The sequence below is a fragment of the Arvicola amphibius genome, chromosome 15 (genome assembly GCF_903992535.2).
Source record: "Arvicola amphibius chromosome 15, mArvAmp1.2, whole genome shotgun sequence".
Lineage (NCBI taxonomy): Eukaryota > Metazoa > Chordata > Mammalia > Rodentia > Cricetidae > Arvicola > Arvicola amphibius.
This window is the reverse complement of record NC_052061.1, coordinates 8143065-8166852: the sequence shown is the minus strand read 5'-3', so window position 1 is coordinate 8166852 and position 23788 is coordinate 8143065. Positions and strand designations below refer to the sequence as shown.

General features: G+C 44.5%; 1 protein-coding gene across 1 annotated transcript in view; it reads left to right on the top strand.

Annotated features, from left to right (window-relative positions):
- Nucleotides 1-23788, top strand: part of Fto (FTO alpha-ketoglutarate dependent dioxygenase) — a 349758-nt gene that overhangs the window by 95392 nt on the left and 230578 nt on the right. Inside the window, exon 3 of the mRNA XM_038312636.2 lies at nucleotides 8757-9375. Coding sequence (XP_038168564.1) covers nucleotides 8757-9375 — 619 coding nt within the window. The remainder of the gene's footprint in view (nucleotides 1-8756; nucleotides 9376-23788) is intronic.

Here is a 23788-nt window from a genome sequence, read left to right as displayed (position 1 = left end):
GTGCTGGAGGCTGCAACTAGCTACTGGGCCATTCCATAGGATTTTCCTGACCCTCCTGAGCCCAGAGACTTGTCTCTGTGCCCTCTGTTCTTCATCTCTATCCTCTCACCCATTGTTTAGTTGTGTTAATTTTGTTTTGTTTTGGTTTGGTTTTGGTGTGATGCTGGCGGTCTGAGTGCAAAGCCTTACACATGCCAGGCAAGTGTTGTCAACTGAAATCATTTTGTGTTTAAATATGCTTCTTTCTCTAATTTTCTGCACGCTTTTCAGTGCCTGGAATCCAACACATACTTAGTTTGCTTGAGTGAATGATGAATATATTAGCAGCAAGTACTACTGACAGCTGAGCCATCTCCCCAGCCCATCCCCTCAAACTGGTTTTGAATTCAAATCCTTCTGACTCGGCATCCTTAGGGCTACAGTTACAGGTGTGGGTCATGCTACCTTGTTACTTCTAAAAGTCGGTTATGTAATCTAGGGTGGTTTGCATTTTTATTTTACCTACATACACACTTCCTCAGAAGGTGGCCTCTTGAAATAGAGGAATGATTACAGAAATATTATATTCAGTAGTAATAGGTTGCTCTTGTTTTAGCTTATCTAGTTACCCAAATTATCCACAGAAACATGGACTTGTTTTACAGTGAAGAAAAAGTAATTTTTAAAAGTCCCTTTAAAGCAAGCAAAAGCAGTCCGCTTCGAAGTGCTTGTTGATACTCCCGCTGACCTTCTGGTACTCACTTGTCCCAGCCGAGCTTCCAGCCACTCCCACCTCAGTGTTGTGCAGGAACAGCATGAAGAGCTAAATGGGAAAGGTTAGAGCCCGCTCTGCTCCGACCATCCACACACCAGGGACAGTGGGGAGAAAACCCAGATGCAGACAGACAACCCCTCCAGGCTCCCTAATTTCCCAAGACTCATTCTAAAAATCAGCTATCAGTACCTAATCATGTTAAATACATCTGCTGATAAGCCCAGTGCTTCTGTAAAGCTCTGTTTTCACAGACTGTGCTGTGGTGAGTGCTCACAGACCCAGCCACAGGAAAGAGCCAGCCCAGCAGCTCAGAGCAGGACCCTCAGCAAACGGAACAAACCAGAAACAAAACAGCGACAAAACGGTTGGAGGAAACTTATTCTCTTAAGAGATAAACTAAAAATATGTGTGGTTATTAGCATATATTATTGTTTAAATTAGTGGGTCTACTGTGGTATTCCTATATATGTGCCCATAGTGACCCTTCTGCTCTTGAGGCTGCTTTTCTTCACCCCCGACATCCTTCCCAATCTTCACGTGTCTCTTAATTCTTCCTGTCCCAGCTCCATGCTCTCTTTCCCCATCTCTAGAGACCTGTGTTCAGTTATGTTCTACAGGATTCAGTGAAATCATGTGTTGTTTATCTTACTGTGTCTGGCTTGTTTCATTCAAGTTAATATTTTCGTTCCATTCATGTTGGTGCAAAACAGGGTTTTGTTTTTGTGGTTATGTAGTATTCCATTGTATATATACGATGCTTTCTTTCCCCATTCACTGTGACTGGAAGTATTTATGAATGATGGGAATGGCTGACATTGGGCCTCTTACACAGACCTGTGGCAAGATTCTGATTTCATGCACCTAGCATGTGGACATGTTGGTTGTCTTTTAGCCAGTGCCAGGCAGGCACCGTCGGGTTTTGTGACTGCTCCTGTATTTAGTTGTCACACCAGCCTTGTTCATTTCTCCCAGGAGTCAGAACTGTCCCTCTCAAGTTTGAGATACCCAGTGGCTCTTATCATTACTGTTTCAACCATCAGGAGCGTGTAAGTTCCTGTCTGGGCTTCAGAACTGAAGGCAGAGCTCAAATTGATCGATTCCAAGACTGGGCTGTTTCTCCTTCTCTGTGGCATGTTCCAGTTCAAAACACCTGGGGAAATAAAGAGCCAAAAAAGCAGCAGCATCAACAGCTAGAAGCTGAACAGCAAAGGGAGTTTCTGTTAGCTTGCCCCAGGACACCAGGAAATGAGCAGTGGCACAGTCAGCCGACAAAGCTGTTCCCCAGTTCCCAGCCGCTCCCTGGGAAATAGTGTGGCTCCCCAGGCTCTCTCTGTGCGCTTTCCCCATGTGCCAGGCGGCACCAGTGCTGTTCCGAGAGCATTGCACACACTAACTCATCTAAATACCACCATAGTCCTCCACGGCAGCTGCTGTAGGGCTCACTTTGGAGCAGAGGAAACCGAGGCTCAGAGAGGTTAAAGCCTTTTTGAGATTCACAGGCAGGTAGTCTACAGACCAGGGATTCTTCTTTCTGGCTCTCTGGTACTTCCATCTTTTGCTGTATCTCTTAGTCTTTCTGAGATGACTCGCCTCTTTTCCAGGGGCCCCAAATCCTGCCCATTCTTGCTTGCCTGTGACCACCCCTCTCAGTCCTGACAGTATACTAGAAGGTTCTACCTGAAAGTCTTCCTGGTACTCCAGTACAGTATGATCCATATTAGTTAACTGCATGCTTTAGCCTCCCCACCGAGGCTGTAAATGTTTTAAGAATTAAAGATAAAGTTGCAAAAGGTGACAGAGATCCCTGCTTTTCTTGAGTTTCCTTGCGGGATGGCTAGTGTGGGAGGTACGGAAAGGAGCCCTGTGACTAGAAGCACACACGGGAAGTCCTGGTCTAGGAACAAGGGCTCTGAGCTGTGTTTGAAAGGGGACACGCCTGAAGCTGCCAAGGTGGAGCGAGAGCTGAGAACAGAGGCTCTGAGGTCAGATGCTGACAGTTGGGGGACTTGCCCAGGACTGAGAAGAGGTGACAGGAGGCATGACTTACATGTTATTAAGGATCTGTGCTTCCCAGCACTGGCTCATTTTTTCCTCTAGTGGGGTCCTCTTGTCTTGTTCTTCAGGCTAGGGGTCTTATCTCCAACTACTCCCCACTGGTTCTGTCCCCTGGGTAGAAGGGGATTCTTGGCAATTTTACTTCCCCAGAATGTCTCAGATTTCTGCCTTGGCCAGCACAGTTGAAGCCCTTGTTGATCTCCCACCTGTAGCGTGTCAGTATTGTCCTGATAAGGTGCCCTGCAATGCCATCAGAACAGAGCTGATTAAAGTGTGTTCAATACGTACCTCCTCTACCTTCTCGCTGCTTGACTCATTTTGTTGAGTCTCTTGTTTTGTTTTTTTTTTTTGTTGTTGTTTGTTTGTTTTGAGACAAGGTTTCTCTGTAGCTTTGGTGCCTGTCCCAGAACTAGCTCTTGTAGACCAGGCTGGCCTTGAACTCCCAGAGATCCGCCTGCCTCTGCCTCCTGAGTGCAGCGATTAAAGGCGTGCTTTACTTTCCAAGGTAAAGTTCAAACTAGGCATGTCCGCTTATCACTTACAATGCTATTGACAGATCCAGACTACCTGTGTTCGGAATCTGACCCGCACCTACAGCAGTGTTGGGGAACACCTTGCTGTACTCCGTCTACTCTGCCCTCCTCTTTCCCGCTTTGTTCCTGCCAGCACCCTTCTCCCCGATACTGTCTGGCAGCCACCTACTCACCTAAGAAAAGTGTCCTTATGTAAATATTGCGCATCCTGCCACTGTCCCAGGAAGTTCCACTTGTAATGCATCACTTGGCTGCTTCCTGCCTCTGCTGCTTCCCCTGAGGCCAAAACTGCTGCCGTCCCCATAGCCCTTGCCTCCCAGCTTCTCCGTTCTTCCTCCGCTTCAGCATAACATCTGGGGAAATCTTAACATTTGTTTCACTCATTTGTTTTGCCTGTGTGTGCACATGTGCTGTGCCATGGTGCACATGTCGAAACCAGAGGACAATCTGTGGGAGTCAGTCTCTCCTACTACCACACTGGTGATCAGGATTGGCAGCAAGCGCTCTTTCCCACTAAGCCAATTCACCATCCCACCCCACCCTACCCCAGAGCTTTCTCTTAGTTAACTCTATCTGCTTTCTTGCTGAGAGTCCCTTGGTAGCTTCCCAGCTTCCCAGCTCATTACAAGTAGAGGCCTAGAAGCCCGGCACGGGACACTGACTTAGAAAGCACTACGTGCCCAACTCCTCACAATTCCCTTAACTGTTCTTGCTTTCCTGGCCCCTCAACTCACATCCTCTTCCTACAACGGCATTCTTCCTCTTCCTACAATGACCTTCTTCCTCTTTTCTTGGAATGAGCCAAGCACATTTCTACCCCAGAACTTTTGTACTCTGATCCCTTCACTTGGAGCTCTCTCATTCAGGTCTTTGCGGGGCCGGCATCCTCATTCTTTCTTCCGGCCTCAGGTCACCTTGTTAGAGAGATGTGAGATGTGCACTTAGCACAGCAACCCAGTCCTGTGCACTCAACTGTATTTTCCTCTAAAGCACTCGCTGCCATCTCGATATACAGTCTTTTATTTATTCATTTGTGTGTGGCTCTCCTTCCCAGAATTCAAGCTTGAAGAGAGTGTGGGGATGTTTTGTTCTCTTGCATTCTTGGAACTTAGGGCTTTGCAGATGGTGTGTGCTTGGCTGGTCTGTGAGCCCCCAAATGAGGATTTTTTTTCCATTCTTCTCTTCCCAACTATCCTCCCATAACAATGTGCTTGTACTTCTGCCCTGGTAATATCTTACTCCATTACTTTCCGTTCTGTCCATGCAGTTATGTGAGATGTTATCAGTAGGACCTAGCTTATTTTTATCAGCATATTTATGGACTTTATCCCGTGTCTGATGCCTAACAAGTGCTGGTTGGGTATTGCATGAACACACAGAGTAGCATGAGCCGTTGAGTGAACTAATGCCTGAACCAACACAGGGCTCTGGCTTTACCAGCCCAGCTGTGACAACCTGTAGCAGATCCTACACAGGTCCTCTGGGTCCCACTTGGCATCATACAGCTGGAGGCTGGGCCAAGTGACTCTGTAGCCTTTTAGTGTTGGGATTGTTGCCAAGTTGCAAGTATTTTTAATAAAAATTATGTAGAAAATATCATAAAGGACAGTGTGCAGGATGCGCCAGAGTGCAAAGCATGAAGTGTTACCAGCAAAGCATGTGATAGCAGGTTATAGATGGAGTTTTTAGACCTGGCCACTGACGTTGTCAGGTGGAGCCTGTCCCAGGCTCCTTAAAGATGGTAAGTTCTGTAAATTGAAGATAGTTATTTTGGGCCTCATTTGAGTTTACCTCCTATAAATGGGTGTTTTACTCACTCAGCACCATGTCTGTCTTCTCCAAATGATGAAGTTATTTCAGACCAGTAGGAGAGGAAAAGATAGAATTCGCATTTAGTGCATTAAAGTCGGCAAAGACAGAGCCTCACCTCTGGAGAGCCAGTGTTGTAGATCTTCCGAGCCATCGGATAGGGTCTGTGTATTGGCACATTATGGCTACCATACCTTTCCAAATACGAAATGAAACATCATCATTTATGCCCTAGAAGTGTTCATAGAGCTCAAGAAATATAGTGTGCAACCAAACCAGCGATAATATAATTTCATGACTGTGTACTCCCTAGAAAAACTTTAACAGGATTAATAAAAAAAAAATTACGCTAACATAGTTGAAAGACTGCCAACAGCTGTTGCAAATTACTGTGTTTTATCTGAGGTTCCTCATATACCTGTCTAAACGGAACGTGAACTTACTCGCCTGACAGGATGAACTCAGATTATTTAATGTTCGTCTCTTCTCCAAAGTTACTTGCCGTTCTCTAAAGACAATTCATAACTGATGTTCCGTGGCTGTTCCATGCACCAGGTACTAGATTAACCGCTGTCTATATGGTAGACAAGGACTCGTCGGGGAGGCGTTTGCTCCCATTTGTCTTCCTTGAGACTGTGGCAGAGTTAGCCCACTCCCATTGATTGTTCTCATCGCAGTAAAGTAACCCTTGGTGTGACAGACACAGCAGAGTCAAATAAGGCAGACGTTTTGGTGAAGATGGTTGACAATTCTGTATCATTTTATCATATCAAGAATACATTTCTGGCAAGTGTAAGAATTTCCATAAAGAAAATAAATTAAAATGGTCTTTTTTCTTGATTTTCTTTATTCAAAGTAGTTTACATCTAGGTTAGAAAGTCTTGTAAAAGTCAAAGAACAAAATTAAAATATACAAAGTACATGCCCAGAGGGTAAGCACTTTCAGCTTTTGACCACTTTTTTCTACCTTTGCTCGTTTTAAAATTTGTGGCCTCTTTTTCTTTATTTGTTATTATGTGTGTATGTGTTATATATGTGTGTATGTGAATGTATATATATATATGTGTGTGTGTGTATATACATTCACATATGCAACATATATGTCCTATATACATAATACATATCATACACATACAACAGAATCAGTTGATCTCTTATTAAGAATACTAATCTGATTTTTATCATATAGATTACAAATATTTTTTCAATAAGAGATTGATTATTAATTGTATGCTTCATTTTGTACAAACATTTAGAAAACATACATTCAAATCCACTAATCCTTTAAAAAATGTCTTTGACCCTCTATCTATAATATGGCTACCATAAAATAGATCTTGTATAAGTAAATAATCTGTTGTTAGCTGTATAAACAGAATAATAGTTGTAGAACTTCATTTTTCCATTTTCCTTCTCCTCCTTTCTCCTTTCCTTGTTTTGAGACAAGGTTCCATAATGGTCTTTCTTACACGACTGTATTGCTGTCTTCCTAGACTGTGCAGTAGAACAGGTTGCTGTTGCTGTCTTCCTAGACTGTGTAGTAGAACAGGTTGCTGTTGCTGTCCCCCTGGACTGTGCAGTAGAACAGGGTGCTGTTGCTGTCCCCCTGGACTGTGCAGTAGAACAGGGTGCTGTTGCTGTCCCCCTGGACTGTGCAGTAGAACAGGGTGCTGTTGCTGTCCCCCTGGACTGTGCAGTAGAACAGGGTGCTGTTGCTGTCCCCCTGGACTGTGCAGTAGAACAGGGTGCTGTTGCTGTCTCCCTGGACTGTGCAGTAGAACAGGGTGCTGTTGCTGTCTCCCTGGACTGTGCAGTAGAACAGGTTGCTGTTGCTGTCTCCCTGGACTGTGCAGTAGAACAGGGTGCTGTTGCTGTCCCCCTGGACTGTGCAGTAGAACAGGTTGCTGTTGCTGTCTCCCTGGACTGTGCAGTAGAACAGGGTGCTGTTGCTGCCTCTATTTTGCAGTTGTGATAAATGGAGTAGAGAAACTGTAAGTTCTGGGTGACTCCCTGACAGTGTGCCATGTGCAGTGTGCCATGTGCAGTATGCCATGTGCAGTGTGCCATGTGCTTCTGCCCTTTCATGTTACATCCATGATCATCCCAGCAGTGCTCCACATGTCTCTGCCCTTTCATGTTACATCCATGATCATCTAGCTCTTATGCTTCTGAGAGCAGGACAGTCAGACTCTACTTATTTAGTGAGTTCTTTTTCCATGGTCAGACTTGATGAATTTGGTTTTCTTTTGTATACTTTCTGTCGAATCTTACAGGATTGCCCCCTATCCATCCTGTAAATGAACCCGAATGGGCTAGATTATGCTATAGTCACAGATAGCCTGTAGCCTGAGGACTTGAGTTTGTATCTCTAGTACCCATGTAGAAAGCCAGGAGTCATGGTACACGTCTGTCATCCTAATGTTGGGGAGGTTGAGACAGGCCTATCCCTGGATCTAGGCTAGCCAATCAGTGAGAGACCCTGGTCAGTGAGTGATTAAGGTGGATGCCTGACCTTGATCTCTGGCTTCTGCACACATAAGCACACAGGTGCACATGTGTCTGTATGTACACATGCACACACCTACAGGAATAAGCATGTTGCCTCCCCCCACGCATGAAGGCCTGAACAGCACAGTGGTCTGAGGACAGGTGAGTGGGTTGCTATCCCTAGGCTTTTCCTTGAGGACTCAGCTGGAAACTGAGGGAACAATTCAGATTAAACTTTATAGGGACAAGCAGAAATCCTGTGCCGAGGAGCCGGAGTGGTGCCAGGAAAGCCAAACAGTCCTGAGCAGCGTCAGTGTGTGTTTCTGTATTAGTGTGTGTGTTGGGGGGATATGTCTGAATACCCCATTCTTATGGCACCAGTAGAATTGCCTTTTGTAGAGTATTCTGGGCACTAGTATTGTAGTCAGGAGTCAAATTGTCATGACTCTTGTGTTCATAAAACTTAATGTCTTCACTTCCAGAGAAGTGAGTTTTCTTTAGGTGAGTGTGTTGAACCAGAAGCCAGTTTGCCAGTAATTGGAAGGGGTTCAGTCAGGTAGTTAAGATCACCTCACTGGAGCCAGACAGATACTACAGTCTGTACATCCTGGCCTGACATTTACCAGTGTGACTCAGGGCAAGCTTCCCCAGAGCCTGGCTGCTTCGGTGTTGTATCCGTAGGCCGGGGCTGATAGTGTGTGTAAAGGCATGGGAAATTAGCCAGACTGGCTGAGTCAGAACAACCTGGCATGGAGCAAACACTGACGGTAGACAATAATTAGTTTGCAAATAAAATTATATTTTCTGCAAAGCCAAAGGATGCAAGAGAGATTGAAGGCACAAGAAGCCTGGGAATTCAAAGACCAAATTCTTCTCACTTATTGTTGGTGCTGAAGATTGTTAGTAGTTAGAGCTTCAGCCCGACAGTGCTCACTGGAGAGTCTCCTGTCAGTTTTGTGTAAGTTTTTTGCTTTTTAGACTGGTAAGATATGAACCCTGCTTGGAAAAGCCATGAGGTAGTTTAATTTCTTCCTGGACCCTTATAAAGAAAATAACCTTTTGGAAATAATAAGATAGTAGCCATTTATACCCGTTTCTCCCCTTTGGTTTCATTTTAGTGGCAGCTGAAATATCCTAAACTGGTTCTGCGGGAAGCCGGCAGTATATCCGAGGAGCTGCATAAGGAGGTCCCTGACGCCTTCCTCGCACTGCATAAGCATGGCTGCATGTTTCGGGACGTGGTGAGGATCCAAGGCAAAGATGTGCTCACCCCAGTGTCTCGCATCCTCATTGGGGACCCAGGCTGCACCTACAAGTACCTGAACACCAGACTCTTCACAGTGCCCTGGCCAGTGAAGGGCTGCACCATCAATTACACAGAGGCTGAGATCGCCGCTGCATGCCAGACCTTCCTCAAGCTCAATGACTACTTTCAGGGTGAGACCATCCAGGCCTTGGAAGAACTGGCCATCAAAGAGAAGGCTAACGAAGATGCTGTGCCACTGTGCATGGCGGAGTTCCCCAGGGTTGGCATGGGGTCATCCTGTGATGATGAAGTGGACATTAGGAGCAGAGCAGCCTACAACTTGACTTTGCTAAACTTCATGGATCCCCAGAAAATGCCATACCTGAAAGAGGAGCCTTATTTTGGCATGGGGAAAATGGCGGTGAGCTGGCATCACGATGAAAACCTGGTGGACAGGTCTGCGGTGGCCGTGTACAGCTATAGCTGCGAAGGTACAGTCTGCTCTGATGGCAGTGTGACCAGAGTCACACGGGTGTTTGTGTGTTGTGTGTCCTTTCCCCCTCCATCCTGGCTCACCAGTCTGCAGAGCATCCCTCTTCCCCATCTAAATGCACTCTGGCTCAGCGCTGCACTGTGTGCAGAATATTTCTGCATGTAAGCACTGCTGTCATTTTGTCTTCCCATCGCCCAGGAGAGCAGCCGTCGGATCCACACGGCCAATTGCTGTTCTTTAATGCTCAGGGTCGGCTGTTCAGTCACCACAATTAGCTTGCTGAGGAAGAGCTAGGAAAACAGGAACCTGTCAAGTTTCCCCTGGTTCTCACAGGTGTACATTCTTGCCTCGCCAAAATGCTTTATTATGCCTGACATCACCATCTCGATGGTTGGGATCTGTCAGGTATGGACCTGTTCTTGGCTTCCTATCATTTTTATAAGACCCTCCTTGACAGAAGCAGTTAAGTGGCTTCTGGAGGCAGACATTCCAGTTTTCGTGCCTTCTCTAAGGTCCTGACGCCTTGGAGCAGAGAGCTGTGGATTGCCGACTTGGAGACCTAACTGTCTTTTCCTGCTGTTCTCTTTCTGTTTATCTCAGAACAGGATTGAGAAAGGTACTGAGTGTGCGGAGCCCGGCAGGACCACTGACTCCGATTAGACAAGGAGTGCGGGAAGCCCTTGTAAAACTAGGGTACTGAGTCTTCTGAGAGGACGGACTAGAACTTTTAAGGTCTTTGTTTCCTGACAGTCCCAGTTTCTTTATTGATTTTGGTTGTTTCTTGTGTTTTGTTTGCTGAAATGGCTATTTTGGAAAAATGATTAAAGAGAAAACAAAAAAACAAATAAAAAATCCATCTTATGGTACTCTTAAATTTCTTCATTTTTCCAGTCTCAAAAATTTCCTCAGGATAACTAATATCTTTTCTAAATTTACCTTGGACTTTCAGTCCAAAACAAGGAACAAGTTGAGTGTTTGGAAATCTCATCAGTTTCCCTGGCATCTCAAGTAGTGGTTGCAACCTAAAAATCCCTCGAAGTAATAGTTCAGTGCTATCCAGGAAGGAGGAGCCAGAGTCCTCTGATCTCGAATACAGCCTTTTGGGAATGGAAGAATTGCACAGGGAACCATGGGGTTGGTTAGCTGTTTCTGAGGAGGTGGCCACAGAACCTGCTGCCCTATGTGTGATAGTACGGGTGGGCGGCCCAGACCTGTCTTTGTGCTCTTCCCTGCTGCCCTGTTCCCAGTTTAATCATCCTGTTGTACTTCCCTTTCCTGGGGGATCAAGAAAGGTATTTAAAATTAATAAATAGAGTCTATAAAGCATCTAGGATTGGGAGTAGTTAAGACTGGTAAAAGAGTAAAAAAATGCAGATTGTGTATACACACACACACACACACACACACACACACACAGAATTGTTGGGCTAGTGGAATGGATCGGGGAGTAAAGGCACTTGTTGCCTAGAGTTTAGTCCTTAGGACTCACATGGTGAAAAGGAGAGAACTCACTCTGCAAATTGCCCTCTGACCCCTCATATGTAGGCTCAGGCATGATTGTGCATGCATGCGCACATACTCACACACAGAATAAATAATAAAATCCTAATAAAAACTTTAAAGAAATATTTCTGCATGCAGTTACTAGCTGGAAGAGAGGCTTGCAGGATTCCAGTAGGTAGGAGCAGAGCAGTGTGATTCCTTTGTTCTCCTAATCGCCAAGATGGCCAGACTTTATCAAATAATAGTGACAGCGCTTGGGGGTTCTTCCCCGAGCCCTGCTGTGGCCAGACACTTTAAGTACTTGACATGTTTTAGCCAGTTTCATCTTGTTCACAGTACCCAGTGACTAAAGTAGAAGCGAAGTACTGTCATGCTCCATGGAAGGCTGTTTTGATCAATGGCCACACATAGGATGTTAGCTCTATGAACTTGTAATGGGTCTGAAAATTTTCTATTATCTAGTGACTCTGTAATGTCACAGCACAGAGAGTTACTAACTAATACATGTGGACAGGCCTATGGTGCCGTCTGCCTTGCAAGAATAACATATCCAGCTCTGTCCATATCCCTGGGTAATGATCATAAATGACTACATGGGTCATGTATTTACTAGGTTTATTTTTTTTCGGTTTTGGTGTGTCTTCTACTTATTAAAAAGAAAGTTACGGCCAAACTCTGTGCTGTGGTAGGTGGAGAGTTGCTTCATTGACCACAGATTACGTCGGCTCTTGAGTGCATCAAGAGGAGGAGTGAAGCGTTCGGCCTGCACCATCTGTGCTTGGCGGATTTCACTCAGTGCTTTTCCTACAGGGATAAAATTCCCAAGGACCTACTTCTCAGAATGCACCTCATTGTTAAGGGAGGTATAACCCTCCTTGTACTGTCCGTATTTAACAGATGAGAAAACTGGGCACTTGTCAGCAGCTAGTGGGAGCAGGGCTAGAGACCTTTGGCCTCACAGGGTAGATTCCTGCGCTGTGTGACTTATGGGTGTGCATTTCCGATCTGAGCAGTTAGCTGCTTTGGGAATGTGGGTTTTTAAAATGTTGTACTGTCCAGTTTCTAGAGTGGTTAAGTGAACATTCTGCTAGCCCTCCTTTCTGGGACTGATGCCTTCTTCTCTCCCTTCATCTGTGCTGCTCCGCCAAGCACACACACTCTGGGCACTGGAGTGGGCTGAATGAGGATAGTCTGTGAACTGGAGCCATTCTCTACCTTCTCTGTGTCCGTGGAGAGTCAAGTGGTGTGCAAACCATGTGCCCTGAAATGCCCCAGTGATTGTATTTCTTCCAAGTGACAGATGATGGGTGTGGCTCCAACCTCTTTCTATCTCTGCGAGAACTGTGCTAAGGGTGAGACATAAAGCAAAGAAAACCAGGCCACAGGCCACAACCCAGAGAACCTAGACAGCAAAGAGAGACATACGTGGATCTACATAGGAAGGTGAAAGAGACAAGATCTCCTGAGTAAATTGGGAGTGTGGGGGTCTCAGCAGAGGATAGAAAGAGAGAGGGGAGGAAGGGAGGGACACAGAGAAAAATGTATAGCTTAATAAAAACAATGAGAGAGAGAGAGAGGAGAGAGAGAGAGAGAGAGAGAGAGAGAGAGAGAGAGACAGACAGAGAGAGCGCCTTGGGTTCAAGTCCTGCTTAGGGGTCAGTGGGCTAGAGCAGTTACAGCATGTGGAAATATCGAAGCCAAACTGTTTCCCATGCCCTTTAAAGTGTTCAGGGCTAAAGATGTGGGACATTGCTAAAGAGTCTGGACAGCATGGGGCCCCAAGAGCATGTCCCGCCCATCTCTCCTTGTCCTGACAGACTGGCTGAAGTCGGCTGTGCTCTTGAGATTGTGATTGTGGGGTGCTGCCTCTTTGTGTCTGGACGGGACTCTTGGAATCTCTTGGTCCTGGTCTCCACGTGGAGGCAGGAAATACTCCACAGGGCTACACTTACTTAGTCGGAGAGCGTGGCTGAGCCATGGGGTGCTTCCCAAGGTGCACTGGGAGCTCAGATCAGAAGTGATTATTTTCTGCTGAACTCAAATGAGCTGCAGCTTAAGGTCTTTGGGGACTTGCGCTCACTACCAGGGACTCTTCTGCAGATTTATAATGAGCTGATCATTGCTTTTTGTTCTATTTTCATGAGTAGAAGCCATTGAGAAGCAATTTGTATAAGATACATGCAATTATATTCTAAATTTATTGGACTTCACATGCATTTCTAGCTAATAGATATCTCTAGAAGGAAGATTGAAACAGTACAATTTTTAATCAGGAATGGCTTCAGGGAACCATATGTAAATAGGCAAAGTATTTGATTTTCGTATATTCCAGGCTTGGTGGCAATTGCTTGTTACTCCTAGTTATAAAAAAATGAATTTTAGCAGAAAAGGCTTTAAAACTCATAGTTAATATTGTCTAACACCTTGTTCTATAATTGGAACACCTTTGAAGACGCCACTCACACTCAACGTTCGGTTACCATTATGTGCATGCAAAGCCTGTGTGCGTGGGTGCCTGTGTGCACGTGTGTGTGTGTGTGTGTGTGTGTGGTGCATACACAGAATGTACAGATGTGTGCTGCCTGCACACGTACATATGGAGAATAGAACAGGACTAGGTGTTCTCTTCCACCACTCTTCCCTCTTGCTGCTCTCTCTTTGGTCTGGAAGGTGTGATTCTCTGTCACATTGTCTTTATAGGAAAATCGATCCATAAATTTTTAACTAGTGACCAGTGTGATGAATTCTCTTGATTAGCTTCTGGATCTCTCCGGAAGAGCCAGGGAGGGTAATCCATGTGTGTGTCCAGTGTGTGATAGTCTAGAAAGTAAAGTCTCTACAGTAACTTCCTTAGGACTTCAGGGCTTCCATTCGGGGCTCTGATCTGGGGAAAGATGAATTATTTTAAGGGTGCAGTTCAGTGGATTCTCACAGCCTTGCTCTGAAGTGGGTAGCTCTGTACCCCCTAGTTTATCATTAATGTTGAAAAACTGGCTGGCAATTGCAGGGAGGGGTTGGGAAGCTTTGGGAAGTTTCAAAGGGTTCTGTGTTTGTTGATCTCCTCTCCCAGGATCTCTGTTTAAGGTGTCAGGACTGATTTGACTCATGTTTGCTTGTTTGTATTTTGACATCTTTGTAAAAATGTATTTGGTTCTTTAAATGTTGGTTGTCCCCTGACCTTCTCTTTTACCATCTAGAAAATTATCATGTGTTCCCCCAGAATACATCTGCTGTTTGCCAAGCAACAGTGAGAAAGACAGAAATCCCTGCCTTTGCCTGCTACCATATAAAGTATTGGCCTTGAACCTTGAGTGAGATGGGATTAGAAGGGAAGCAACACTGAGACAAGAGAGCTAAAAGAGGCTGCCATAGGAACCCAGATGATGGGACCTATTAGAACAAGCAGAATGCGCGTTAAGTGTCTGGATAGGACCAAATGAGAGTTGCAGGACATCGGTGCCTGCAGTGGAGACAACCAGCAGAGGAGTCCCTGGTCAAGAGAAGGCTAAGGCACCAAGGGTGGAAAGATCTCTGTCCCAGAAGCTTTGGTCAGGATAAATGCCATGTAGTCCTCTCCTTATGTTGCGAAGCCATCTCTTCATTCAATGTAACAAACTGCCCTGACCCCAGGAGTGGCTTTGTGTCCTTGATGAGTCCTTGCTGCTGTCTTTGGGGATCCATAGATCTGCTTTTCCATCACGAGTTGTTGTTTTCTAAAATTTACACGAGTGAAATTATGAATATGCTCTTTTAATTTTTGGGGGGTCTGATGTCATTCACTTATCATAATTATTTTAAGGTTTATCCATTTTTTTGTGTATCAGTAGTTCAGTCTCATTTTGTTGTGTGTTGGTTGTTTTACTCTTTTGGCTCCTTGGCTCTTTCAGGGCCTGCCACCCAGCTCCCAAGTAAACCACACACATAGACTTATTCTTAGTTAAGAATGCCCGGCCTTAGCTTGGCTTGCTTCTAGCCAGCTTTTCTTAATTTATATTATCCCAACTACCTTTTGCCTCTGGACTTCTTCTTTTCTTACTTCTGTATATCTTACATTCCTTCTTACTCTGTGACTGGCTTGGTGGCTGGGTGGCTGGCCCCTGACATCCTCCTTCCCTTGTTCTCTTGCTGCTCTTTTTCTTCCATGGTTCTCCTTCTATTTATCCTCTCTGCTCGTCAGCCCCACCTTGCTCACTATTGGCTGTTCAGCTCTTTATTAGACTATCAGGTGTTTTAGACAGGCAAAGAATCACAGCTTCATAGAGTTAAATAAATGCAGCATAAACAAAAGTTACACACCTTAACATAATATTCCCCAACATCATTTTACTATCTTTTCTGTTATGGTACAATTGTATGCATGCTAAGGTGTTACATAATTATTTTAAGCATACCATGCAGTCAGGGGCATTAAACTTGCCCATCTTTTTGTGGGCCACCACTGTCCATCTCCAGAATGTTTTCATCCTTCCATACTAGCTCCCTAGTCGCTCTTTCCTATCCCCTAGTAACCACTGTTCGCTGTCTGTCTTTTTGGGCTTTGATAGAGTGCCTCCATTATTAAAACAAATTTCTATGGACTGCTCAACTGTGTCAGTCAGCCACAAAGAGGAATGTTGGCTGAGACTGACTTGAGAGACCACAGACCTGCGCCTAGGCCCCCACAGCTGCATCACTTCCTCATTCTCAAGCCCCTCATCCACCTCTAGAGAAAGTCCCAGCTAGATTTTTCCCCTTGCAGACCCCTCCATTCTCTTGGGAGGGAGAAGCTGCCCCTGCCCCTTGCTGTGTGTGCTAATGAACACAGTCTCATCTGTTGAGGTCAGACTCTGGTCTCTTCTTTGCCTTTTGTCTGCTTACTCTGCACCCCGAAATCTAACAGATTGAATTATCTGGGTATCTTGTGTAAGTGAAGTCATGCGTTTGTCCTTTCGTGTCTGACTTACTTTATTGAGCACACTTACTGACTGTTAGAATATGATTCAGCATTCCATTTCTCATTATGCCTGAGTGCTATTCGACTTCAGTGTGTGTGTGTGTGTGTGTGTGTGTGTGTGGTGTGTGTGTGGTGTGTGTGTGGTGTATGTAGTGTTTTTGTGTGGGGGGTGTGTGTGGTGTTTGTGTGTGTGTGGTGTGGGGGGGGGTGTTTGGTGTATGTGTGTGGTGTGTGTGTGGTGTGTGTGGTGTGTAGTGTGTTTGGTGTATGTGTGTGTGGTGTGTGTGGTGTGTTTGGTGTATGTGTGTATGTGTGTGTGTGGTGTGTGTGGTGTGTGGTGTGTTTGGTGTGTATGTGTCTGTGTGGTGTGTGTGTGTGGTGTGTGTATCGTATGTGTGTATGTGTGTGTGGTGTGTGGTGTGTTTGGTGTGTATGTGTATGTGTGGTGTGTGTGTGTGGTGTGTGTATAGTATGTGTGTATGTGTGTGTGTGGTGTGTGGTGTGTGTGTGTGGTGTGTGTGTGGTGTGGTGTGGTGTGGTGTGTGTGTGGTGTGTGTGTGTGTGTGTGTGGTGTGTGTGTGTGTATAGTATGTGTGTATGTGTGTGGTGTGTGTGTGGTGTGGTGTGGTGTGTGTGTGTGTGTGTGTGTGTGTGTGTGTGTAGGTCAGAGGACATCTTCAGGAGTCACTTCTCTCCTTTCATCCTAGGGATCCTGTGACTGAACTCAGGTCAGGTTGTCAGTCTTTATGATAAGTGAAACTTCTCCATGGTTCAGGATGCAAAGTTTTGACTTTGAAGGTTTTAAGATTATTTTTTATTCTACCGTGAATTGTGTATTTATGTTGGGTACAGAAATCATGGTAGAAAGTAATTTTTCCATAGTGTTATTAGAATACAGCACCAATATCTTTTTATTTTCTATTCATATGGATAGTTCTGGCTTTTTCGTTCATTTATTTCATCTTTTTGCTGGTATTACAGTGATTTCTTTTAAGCTACCATATTTCTGTTTTATAGATCTTTCAACCCAGAAGCATGTGTCCTTTAATTTTGAACATTTTCTTGAATTACTTTGCTAGTCATTTATTTCTTTCTCTCCAGGTTTGTCTTTTCTAGAATCCATATGAAAGTTGTTGAGGCTTTGGTTTACTTACTTTCAATAGTTTTGAGTAATTTATTCATCTATTTTTTCTGAGACTTTAACTTCCAACTTGCCAGTTTAGAAAAAACATTGTCATAAATGTCAGAAATACACAGCTTGATGAGTTACTCTTAAGTCAAAATATACCGGTTCGTCTGCCTATCACCCACATGCATCCCAGCAATGCTTCCTTTCTCTAGTAAGTACTTTCTGACTTGAAAAGTCTACATGAGTTCTCTGCATGTTTGAAATGAATCAACTCCATAGAGGCATAGTCTGTGCCTTGACCTTTCTTTGATAGTAGTTTGCTCATAGGTTTCCTCAACTGCTTAACGTGCAAAGTAGGACTAAAGCCAGGAGCTACAGTACCTGTGCTGTGATCAGCCCTTCCCTTCCTGGCTCTTCTTGAGGCCCCGCCTCTGTAGATGTCCTTTGTGTGTCTTTGAACCTAGATAAGTCTTTGTGTATTGGATGGACAGCTGATGCCTTTGGTTTGTTCAGCTCATCCGGTTCTGGTCTTCTGTGTTACAACAACAGTTTCTTAGAAGTATTCTTAGTCTCTGTGTGCCGCTAAGGTGGTCCAGGGTTTGGAGACTGTATTGTCGGCTATTGCCTTCCTTCGTTTCCTGTTTTATTTAAGTAACATAATTTTGAAGCTTTAGCCAAGGGCCTCCAAAGCAGTTTTTCTGGATTTTTTCCATGCTCCCCACAAGTCCAAGAAATGCAGTCTAATGAGGTTTTCCTATGATGTGAATTTTTTTTTCTTAAACCTTTTCTTCCCAAATACTTAATCTGACAAAACTAGGCATCATGTTGAGGGGTTTCAGATTTTTCTGTAAAGAATTTCTGCATTTTGCCTGAAATTCCAGAAAACTTATAATTAATTTTATAATTTATCTCTGCCAAGGAACTTCATTTGTCCTGAATTATTTGTTCAAAGTAAAGGAGAACCTCTTATCTGTTGTGAACTGGGACTGATTAGGCTTCTCCCATCCAGACTTTTCAGAATCCTTCATTTCTTCAGCCCACTCTTTCTTTGCTCACAGACTGAGAAAGGACTCACAGAAGGCTATTTCCGGTTGTAAAACTTGTGGCTTGGCTCACCTTCTTCTCTTAGCATATGGTCCTTCTGTGACGTTGCCTGAAGCTCTGTTGTGCGTATTTGCCTATTTGCTATTCCTCTGAGATGCTGTCTGGAAAATGAACACCAAGTCTATACACAGCGGCTTGGCTGTGGGCGTCATTCTGAGAAAAACAGAGCCAACTGTTGAGGAAGGCATCAGCGTCTTGTCAGTGCTTCCCTGGAAGATTCCAGGGGATGCTGCACCAAACCCTCTGTGACTTTACCCATTCTTATAGCTCCAACTCTTAGCAGTCCGTGTTGTTCATGTGACACTTTCAGCCCAGAATCGAGTGTGTGCTTACCCAGCCATACCATTTTCCTCCTTGGGTGTGTGTGGAGGCAGGGGATGGGGGCTGGGGCGGATTCTCCCCAACTCTCACCTTTGGTTTTCTCTTCTGTCACATCCCTGCAGTGTCATAGGTCAGGACTGGACGTCACTAGTCTCCGTCCACCAGCTGCCATCTTTAACTTATAGTTTCTTTTGCCTTATGACCCATGGTATTGGGCTGATGGTACCTCTCTATGGTAGAACACTTGCCTAGCATAGACAAGGCCAGGTTCAGTTTCAAGGAGTTTCCTCTTTCCAAAACTGCCTGATTTTGAACTAGACAGGACATCTAGGCTGATTGAGTTCAAGACAGTTGTCAAAAAAATCACAGGTAGAAGTATGAAATCTTAGCTGTTGACTGAAGGAATAGGAACTAAGCTAAGAAATAGGCCTTACTCTCAAGTTTGTAATAATGGTGAAGGTCTTTGCTTCTGGCACTTGGGGTAGCAAATATGTGAGCATGCGCTTTCTCCCATCGTTATTCTTCTGCCAGAGAGCTGGGGATCAACGGATCGAGCTTTAATCACTTTATGTGGGATGTTGTTAGTTACATTCTCCTATCAGGTGTGAGCCGGATGATGTCATTATGGTTTTGTTTAGGCGCGACTTGATCAGTATGTACCTGCCAAATCATCAACATGAGCAATTCATAGAAGAGAGCAAGTGGTTTCTGTAATCAGTCAAATCCTAGCTATTCTGCGGTTGGTATGTCTTGTGGTCTTAGTGTTCTCTGGCCGTCTTGCTGTGAGGTGTGGAAACAGCCATGGGTGTTGTAAGGACTGAGTGTGAGTGGGTTCTAGTTAAACTGTCGTTAGGAAGCAGGTCATGAGGCCCATTTGCAGTCAGGCTCACTCTGTCCTAGCTATAAAGCATGGGTCACAGACTTGGCTCGAGGGTCCAGAAAGGCATTACAAATGAGTGAAATACAGTTGGCTGCCTGGGAGCTCTGGACAGCGGAGAAGCCATGCCTTGTTTAAGAGGGCTGGCTATGTTTTACCTATAGCCACATGGAATTGACTTAGGGATGGATGCCCTTATAATTCAGGAATAGTTGAAATTTGGATTTTAATACAAAGGTTTTTTTTTTTTTTTTTTTTTTTTTAAAGTCATATGTGGGAGGGGTGCTGTTTCGCCTACTTATATGCATGTGCTTGCCTGGTGTGCCTAGATCAGGGGATGTAGCCCCAGAACTGCCGTTACAGGCAGTTGTGAGCTGCCCTGTGGGTACTAGGAATCAAGCCCCTCTGGCAAAGCAGCTCTTGACCCCTGAGCCATCTCTCCAGCCCCTAGCTGAGCACATTTATCAGTTGCTAACTGATTTAGACTTGTGAAGGCAGTGGGGTGCGGGTGAAGCTGAGCGCCTGCCTTTCCGTTCTTTCAGGTTCACTAGCTCCCCTTTTGCAAATTCCAGTGTTTTCAAGTGTAGCTATGCATTATGCATAAAAAGAAGTGTCTTCGGGACACTTGCTAGCAGTGGCCTGTGCTGGTTCTGCCAGCAGCCCTTCCGTTGCCTGTGGTGACCAATTCCTATAGATCCTCCAGGAAGGTTCAAAAAGCCACAACTAAAAAGTAGCCGTGCCCCTGTTAGTAAAGCTCTTTTTCTTTTAAGTCACCGTCCCTGTTTCAAAAAATATGTTTAAAAATGGTTTTTGGATTAACCTAGGTAATGGCTTTGAACTTACTACATGATGGAATTTTTAAAGAAATGAATTAAAAATTCCTCTTAACTAAAAGGTACCCACAAAAATGTACTGCATCTGGGCATGCTGGTACCTGTCTGTGAGGGTCCTTGACTAGCATTCTTCTTTGCAAGGACCAAAACTTGACTTTTTGACCTGTTCTTTTTCACTATACTTAGTACCAAGTATGAATAGAATACCAAGAATGAATAATTATGAAGGCAGTTCCTTTCCCTCTGTCCCTCTCTACTTCTGTCTCTTCCTCTTCCTTTCTCTGCTTTGAACTCATACATGGTTTCTCTGGAAGATGTTCGGCATGTAGGGAGTCGGTATGGGCATGCACCGCCTGGGATCTGGGCAGTTTGGGAATGGTAGGTGGTGTGTACATGACGGAACTGGTGATGTGCGCTTTGCTGTCCATCTTTATGACACCCAACTTAGCATCATTTTGTCTTCAATAATCGCTCTAGTGCCCCTGTCAGTCTAAACACTAACTTTCAAGTCCCATTTTTCTGCAGGAATTCTGTTTTGAACTTTAGAGTCCTTGAAGCTTCTCTCAACATCTTTAGTGTCTATTCTACTTAGCAGTAATGTTATGCTCTACTTTTGTTATTTAAAATTTATTTTTAAAACTTGTGTTCGTTATGTATATGTGTGTTTACCTGTGTGAGTTTATGTGCATCACATATGTTGCATGCAGGAGCCTGTGGAGGCCAGAAGATGGCTTTGGATCCCTGGAATGTTGTAATGGGCCGTTGTGAGCCAGTATGTGGGTGCTGGGAACAAAACCTGGTTTCTCTAAAAGAGCAGCAAGCTCTTCTATCCTCTGAGCCATCTCTCCAGTTCCTTTTGTTCTTTAAAAAAAAAGAAAAAACAAGCAAGCACAAACAAACAGATGCTTGAGTGTTTTTTTTTTTCCTTTTAAATTAATATTTTCTTTCCCTGCCACCTAACACAGGACTGAGTGGTGGGAACCGAAAGCAACTCAGTGCAAGTGCCCATCATTGGCCTCTGTCCCCAGTCACCAGAGCTCTGAAGTCAAAACTCAGACCTTGCCCTTGAGGCCCAGAGTACAGTCCAGTGGTTTAAAGTGTAATGGCTTTAAATTTGAAATGATGTCTTACCAGTGCCAATCGCTAACACTCCAGTAGAAGGGAATCCTCTACCCAGAGTGGGTTCATTATTTCAGTCAGAGATACTGCAAGTGCCTGACACCATTCTAAGGATTTAGCAAATGCTCAATATTTCCTAAGTGAACTTGAAAAGTTTATGTGTAGGGACATCCCCGGCCGGACTTAGTGAACGTGGAGATAGTATGCACCTTTGGCGTCTTTCTGTGTCTCTTCCACTCCATTGATTGTTTTTCCAGAAGTGCCACTGCCTCTTTGTACAAATTCTATTCAGTTCATTTTCTATTGATAATACATGACGTCGTTCTGTGTTCCTAATCAGTCAAACTATTCAGTCATGTGATGGTCACATGACATTATATTATCTGGACATGTTCTGATTTCTTCAAGGAGTAGCCTGCTAGTGGATCCTGAAGTTATTCTGGTCTTTAAATTTTGAAGTTGGAACCGTAGCCAACAGTGCTATAAGCTGCAGTGCCTGCTCAGTTGTCACTGTCACCCTCGCCGAGTAGGAGCAGTAGTGTGCATGCCTAAAAGTGGAGTTCTCCATGCACTCACTGTTTTAGCATGTATTGCCAGATTGTCCTACACAGAGAGTACGGGTGAACCAGGTCGTCACACCCTTACCAACACTGGATCTTTTAAAGGGAGACAGAAGCCTGGTGGCGCGCGCCTCTAATCCCAGCACTCAGGTGGCAGAGGCAGGCGGATCTCTGAGTTCAAGGCCAGCCTGGTCTATGGAATGAGTTCCAGGACAGCCAGGACTGCACAGAGAAAGCCTGCCTCCAAACAAAACAGAGTGAGGAAATAGCAGTCTCTCTGACTTGGCAGGTGGTAAAAGAGTTCTGCTAAGTCTACTTTGCATTCTTTTATGTGACTGGTTGAAAATCTTCCACTGCTCTCTCTGAGCTTTTCTTTGTGTGTGTCAGGGATGGCGTTCATCCCCCCCCCCCCCCTTGTTCCCTCTTTAGGTCTTATTCCCTCTTTATCTTCACTCTCCGTAACACTTGCCCATTGATCTAGCTGGTGATGAATAGGAAAGACAAGTATCCCTCGGCTCTTCTGGTTTGTTTATACCTTACTTTCTCATTATCTGTAGTTTGAAATTTCTGGAGTTTTGTCTGTCTTTGGTGAACTTTTGTTTGAAACTATTAAATGAAAAGTCAGAAATAAACAATTAGTAACTTTGACAGTGCGTACATCCCTTGAGAAGCCTGATGAAACCGGCCATCTGTTCTGTCAGGCCCAGGATGAGCCACTGAGTCACTCCGTGTCTCCAGGCCTGCCCACTAATGCCGTCCGTGGTTTGGTAACTTGTAGTTATCAGATCCGCTGTGGCTATATTGCAGGTGCTGATGTTCAGGTAAACTTTATTATTCTTGACAGTAGCCCCAAATCTTAAGCATTTAATGCTGGTGATCTGTAGATGTCAAAGATGACGTGTTTGTATTCAGTGAAAAGATAAAAGTCTGGTAAACTATTTGGGATGGAGAGAGTATAAGAAACAGGAGAGTAGAGGCTAGAGATGGCTCAGTGGTTAAGAGCACTGGTTGCTTTTCCAGAGGACCTGGGTTCAATTTCCAGCACCCACATGGGAGCCCACAACTGTCTGTAACTCCTGTTCTAGGGGATCCAATGCTCTCATGTAGACATACCTGCAGGCAAAACACCTATGTACATAAAATAAAAATTAATAAATTATCAAAAAAGAAATAATATATTCGGATAGCTTTTATTAGCCTATCTTTTTATAATTGCTCTATTTTGTTATTATTATTAATTTCTTTTTGTACCTGATTTATAAAGTAAACTTTATGGGTTTATATAGGTATGAAAAACATACTTTCTAGGCTCGACACTTGTGCTGGAATAGAAAGGGTTAATGATGCCACTCACCTAAATGTTAATTTTGTTTATTTTTATTACTTTATCTTAATTTTCATTACTTCAAATTTATAGGTGAATTAAGGGAAAGCTGACATTTTAATTGTTTTATTGCACTGTGTGTTTCAGTGTGTGCATTAGGAGGTTGGAGTCCAACCTTGGGTGTCCTCCTTAGGAACACTGTTCACCTCCTTTGAGATAGGGTCTCTCATTGACCTAGAACGCCCCAGTTGGACTTACTGACTTGCACTGGAGTCATAGGGACCACGAGTCTCCCCTTCCTCAGCCCTGGGATGACAAACATGCATCACCACACTTGGTGTTTTGACGTGAGTTCTTTGCTTGTAAAGCAGGAGCTGAGGGCTGCTCTAACTAGATACCATTGTGTTAGTAGTTCCCATCAGAATAGTGATAGATGCTTGTGTTGCTAAGCCTCTGTATTACTATTACTTACTTTTCTATTTGCATAAAGAGATACCATGACCTAGGCAACCTATAAGAGAAAGCATTTAATTTGGAGGCCCACAGTTCCAGAGGGTTAGAGTTCATGACCATCACAGTGGGGAGCATGGCAGCTGGTCAGCAGGCATAGTGCTGGAGCAGTAGCTGAGAGCTCACATCTGATCCACGGCCCACAAACATGAGGCAGAGAGGGGGGGGGGAGAGAGAGAGAGGGGGGAGGGGGAGAGG